The sequence below is a fragment of the Gavialis gangeticus genome, unplaced genomic scaffold (genome assembly GCF_001723915.1).
Source record: "Gavialis gangeticus isolate Ggan-Ray unplaced genomic scaffold, GavGan_comp1, whole genome shotgun sequence".
Classification (NCBI taxonomy): Eukaryota; Metazoa; Chordata; order Crocodylia; family Gavialidae; genus Gavialis; species Gavialis gangeticus.
In genome coordinates this window covers 30,454,551-30,458,788 of record NW_017729001.1, presented here as the reverse complement: position 1 = coordinate 30,458,788, position 4,238 = coordinate 30,454,551, and the positions used below count along the sequence as shown (strand labels likewise).

General features: G+C 42.3%; 1 protein-coding gene across 1 annotated transcript in view; it reads right to left on the bottom strand.

Moving 5' to 3' along the window:
* Positions 1-1,098, bottom strand: part of HECTD4 (HECT domain E3 ubiquitin protein ligase 4) — a 112,387-nt gene extending 111,289 nt beyond the window's left edge. The window contains exon 1 of the mRNA XM_019507221.1: positions 740-1,098. Coding sequence (XP_019362766.1) covers positions 740-1,002 — 263 coding nt within the window. The 5' untranslated portion in view covers positions 1,003-1,098. The remainder of the gene's footprint in view (positions 1-739) is intronic.
* Between the last annotated feature and the right edge of the window lie 3,140 nt (positions 1,099-4,238).

The following is a 4,238-nucleotide window of genomic DNA, read 5'->3' as shown; positions in this document are numbered from 1 at the left end:
AGGACATGCATATGTTTGTATTTAAAACCTGTATACCATTAACAAGCCCCACCCAATCCCCCCACCTCTCCTCAATCAGCAGATCCCCCTTCCTCTCCAACACACAGAGCTCCTCCACCACCCACGCCAAAAAAAGAATCAGAATATCTTTCCTACTCTGACACCCTCCCAAGGTCCAGTGGCAACTGACTGGGAAAGGCCCTACTGCAATTTAAGGCAGAGTATCGCTGACACAGGCACAAAGGCAAGCTTCCCTCCACACATCCTTAAAGCTACGGAACCAGGGGGGTAAAAGCATAAAGGAGAGAGAGAACTTTTTTACCATGGCCTCCCCTCCAAAGAAATAAAAAAAGTGAGGAGAATGTTTCAAACCGTGTTTTGATCATTCCTACAAGAAGACTCACTATAATGAAGGAAACCCACAAACTTATTATTCAGTTATAACCTAAAACCTTCTATGTCTATGCTCAGTATCAATGCTTAATTCACTAAATTCATTTTTCACAAGTATTTTTACTATTAGGAAACTGAAGGTTAATGTAAAATAAAATGCATTTCAGCAGTAGGTAATTTTCTGGTGATTTCTTAGTTATTCTAATAAAAGGTATCATCTCTGAACCTAGAGTTCTAGAGTTTTACATTTCTTTCAGCAGTAGGAGCATATAACTTCTGGTACTGTTTAGCACAAATGCATACTACCAACATCAACCATACTGAGCTCAATTAACATTTTTCTCACCTTGCACAAGCCAAGGCAACCAGGGCAGCAGCTGCATTTTCTTTTTGCTTATATGGAATCTGCTGGCCTGTCACAGAAGTATCTTCCAGCCAGGAACAGAGCAGTGATTCTATTCCATTAAGACAGTCAGCTGGTTCCTTAGTCAAACTCAAAGGCTGGCAGTCCCGAAGGCAATTCAATAGCACCTCAGCAGTTATGTTACAGAGAGAAGGGTCTGTTCTACTTTGAGACTGAATGAGAGGAAAGACCAGTAAGAGCCCCATTCGGGAAGTAAATGGTGCCTGCTCAGGTTGCTGTAACAAGCCCTGACGTTTAAGCAAAGCCAACGTTTCTTCATCCCCAGAGCTTTCCCGTTCGTGTTGCTCCTCCAAGGCAAGCTGGCGCTGGGCATTCCAGAGTCCGCGCAAAGCATTTAAGCGGTATTCAAGAAGTCGGGCATACGCGTTGCTCTGGTTTCCACATACAGAACGTAAACGCTCAGCTAGTTCTGTTGGATTCTTGGTTTCAAATGTTAGTATCTAAAGAAAAGGAAGAAGTAGTTCACATTTACTAGTGCGACTCGAAAAGCAAAGTCAAACTTATCCATGGAATACAACCTCTACATATTAAACTGAAACATAATGCGAGTCTGTTTTCAGTCCATGCCCCAGAAAATATGGAATTTTTCCATGAAGTACATTGTGTAATACTTCCTCTGATTTTGGACTGGTTAACACCACTTCTCTAAATTTAACAAACAGCTATGTTTGCTTCCAGCTAGTCCTCTTAACTTCATTCTGATACTCCTAATTTCTTCTGCTTCAAATTATTTCAGATTATACCTGCTCAAACAGCTGCTGCCACTTTCTTCTCAGATAGCATTTTTTGTAAGGAGAAACGTCTTGGCACTTCCGTGCAAAGAGGGAAGCAAAGCTATGACAGCAACAACAAAATCACAAACCCCGATGGAAAGACGGGTGTTTGAGAATTTTTCCAAGTGCTAAGAGAGAAAACCAAAATATACAAGACAACTGATAGGTCATCTTTCTCCCTGACACTATCGCAGCTGAGATCAGCAGAATAACTGGACCTAGAGTTTCAACAGAATCAAAGAGGGCTGCTAACAGTGTGTTTTTTCTGCAAGAAGTCCTTGGAACTCACTCACTCCTCACCTTGGTCCATCAGAAAAGCTTTCTGGGTATGCTGCAAAAGCTTGTCACGCAGGCTAATGAGGAAGGAATGGAATAAGAGCCGAGGTGGTTACACTCGCCACAGTCCTTTTATGTTTTAATTTTTGAGATAGACATCCAGGCTATACGATAACATGGCTACAGCTAAATTTTATGAGTCTGTAGGTTAGGCAAATAAATTGTTTCAGGAAAAGTTATTTCCTGGCTTCATGAATGTGGTAAGCGGGATTTGTTACTACTAAACTAGAATGAATTAAAAAAACCTGAAAAATCTAACTGTATTTACACCATTATAGAGGCTAATATTCAGCCATTAAAATGCAAGTGCATTTTATATATCAATTTCTCTAAGCAATTTAAGAATATTAGCTTCTAAACTGTATTATACAGAACAATATTTACTGTAAATACATTTTTCAAATGCTAAGCTTTGTGAATTCTATTGCCTCCTGGAGACAAAATTAAATCGATCTGTTTTATAGAAGCAATCATAACCTAAAACTTCTATTCAGAGAAAGTCAAAGTAGACTGCATTTGCAAGAAATTACACTTTTAACTCACTAGGACGAATTTTCAAATGGAAAGTAACAAGTAGGAACAGCAAAGAGGAAGAACAATTCATGAAGATCAGTTTTAGAATATGCACATACTGCTGTCATCTCAGACCTCCTTTTAGAAAACAAAAAAAGAAATAAAACAAAAACCAGTAGGTCTTCCACAGAAAAGGCAGCTCCCTCAAGAGTTAAAACCCAAGGAGAAAAGCCTGCCTTTTAACAAAAGTTTACTATACTAATGTCAAAGGCATCACAAAGGGGAATCATTATGTGGCTATTTGGGTTCTCCTTTGATACTGTTATAAGCACTAGAAAAATTGATTTCTTTAGATCACTTATGTTGTGTTTTTCAGCCTCTTTCTTTCTCAAAAAAATAATGGGGCCTTCAAAGCGTGTGCCAGATGAGGCTTAAACACTTAGTTGTGCCCAATGAAGCCAAAAGTCCCCATGTATCACTATATTAAATTCACAAATCTCTACAGCCTTGTATGTGCTACAAACAAAATCTATAACTATCTTGAAATACAGTTACTTGCTAAGGGGATCTGAAGCATGAAGTTCAAACATCATATCATCACTTTTATTCCAGTCAGGTTACAGCAGGGGTGGGGAAAATCTGGCCCACACGGGTTGCGAGCGGCTACAGCAGGAAGCACCGGCCACAGGGCGGGTGAGGGGTCGCTTTTCCCCTGCGCTTAGCACCAGCTTCTTCCCTGATGGTGAGCACAGGGTTGGGGCTGCATGCTGCCCCCCACCTGTACCATATGGCTGGGAGTGAGCTTGTGCAGGAGCAGGTTCTGCACCCGTGTCCCAGGGCCAGCGTTAGCAGGGCCCAGAGCAGGACAGCATGCGTACAGGGTCCCGGCTGGCAGGGGCTCTATGGAGCCAGGCCAGCTCCCCCCTCACCCTGCTTGTGCAGCCCAGCCTGGCTCCACAGACCCCTGCCAGGCTGCGCCCTGCTCTGGGTCCCACCAGTGCTGGCCCTAGGACATTGGTCCCAAGACATTGGGACATTGGTCCCAAGACGGTAACCAGGGGACGGGGCACCTGTCAAGGGACAGGGCTACCTATGCGGCCCTCAACAGCTTGCCACAGCTTGGTAAGTGGTCCTCCGCCCAAAATAATTGCCCACCCCTGGGTTACAGTCTCACCTAAACATAGCAATGGCTACAGTTACCCTGAAAACCTAATCAGTAGCTTCAAGCCTTAAACTTGCTGGGCTCTCCAAACATAACATTATTTTAGAAGACGTTGTGCTTTCAGAATAGTATTTAATACTATGAATTAAAACAGCTATATTTAGGCTTCTTAGTTGCCAGTCTATTTTTTCCACTTTCTGATATTTCTTCTTTTCCTACAATTAGGTCCAGCAGTAACAATGTCAAGTTGACAGAGATTCGATATTTTCCATGTTTCAGGGATATTGGTTGTAGCCATGTTGGTCTAGGACATAGGCAGACAAGGTTCTTTGGGTAACTCCAATATCTTACTACACCAACTAAAATAGTTGGAAAAATTCTTCTTTCATAGATTCATAGATATAGGGTCGGAAGGGACCTAAGTAGATCTTCAAGTCCGACCCCCTTCTTGCAAACTTTTGGGTACAAACACCCTTCTTCAGGCAGAGGAAGCACCAAATCTTGCCAACCTTGTCACCAGAAGCAAACTTCCTATGGCCCAAGCACACCAAATGGATCTAGACCATGCCATGACAAGAAATGTAAAACCTGCCACCATATCTCTACCACCCTCACAATTACTATACCCCACAACAGA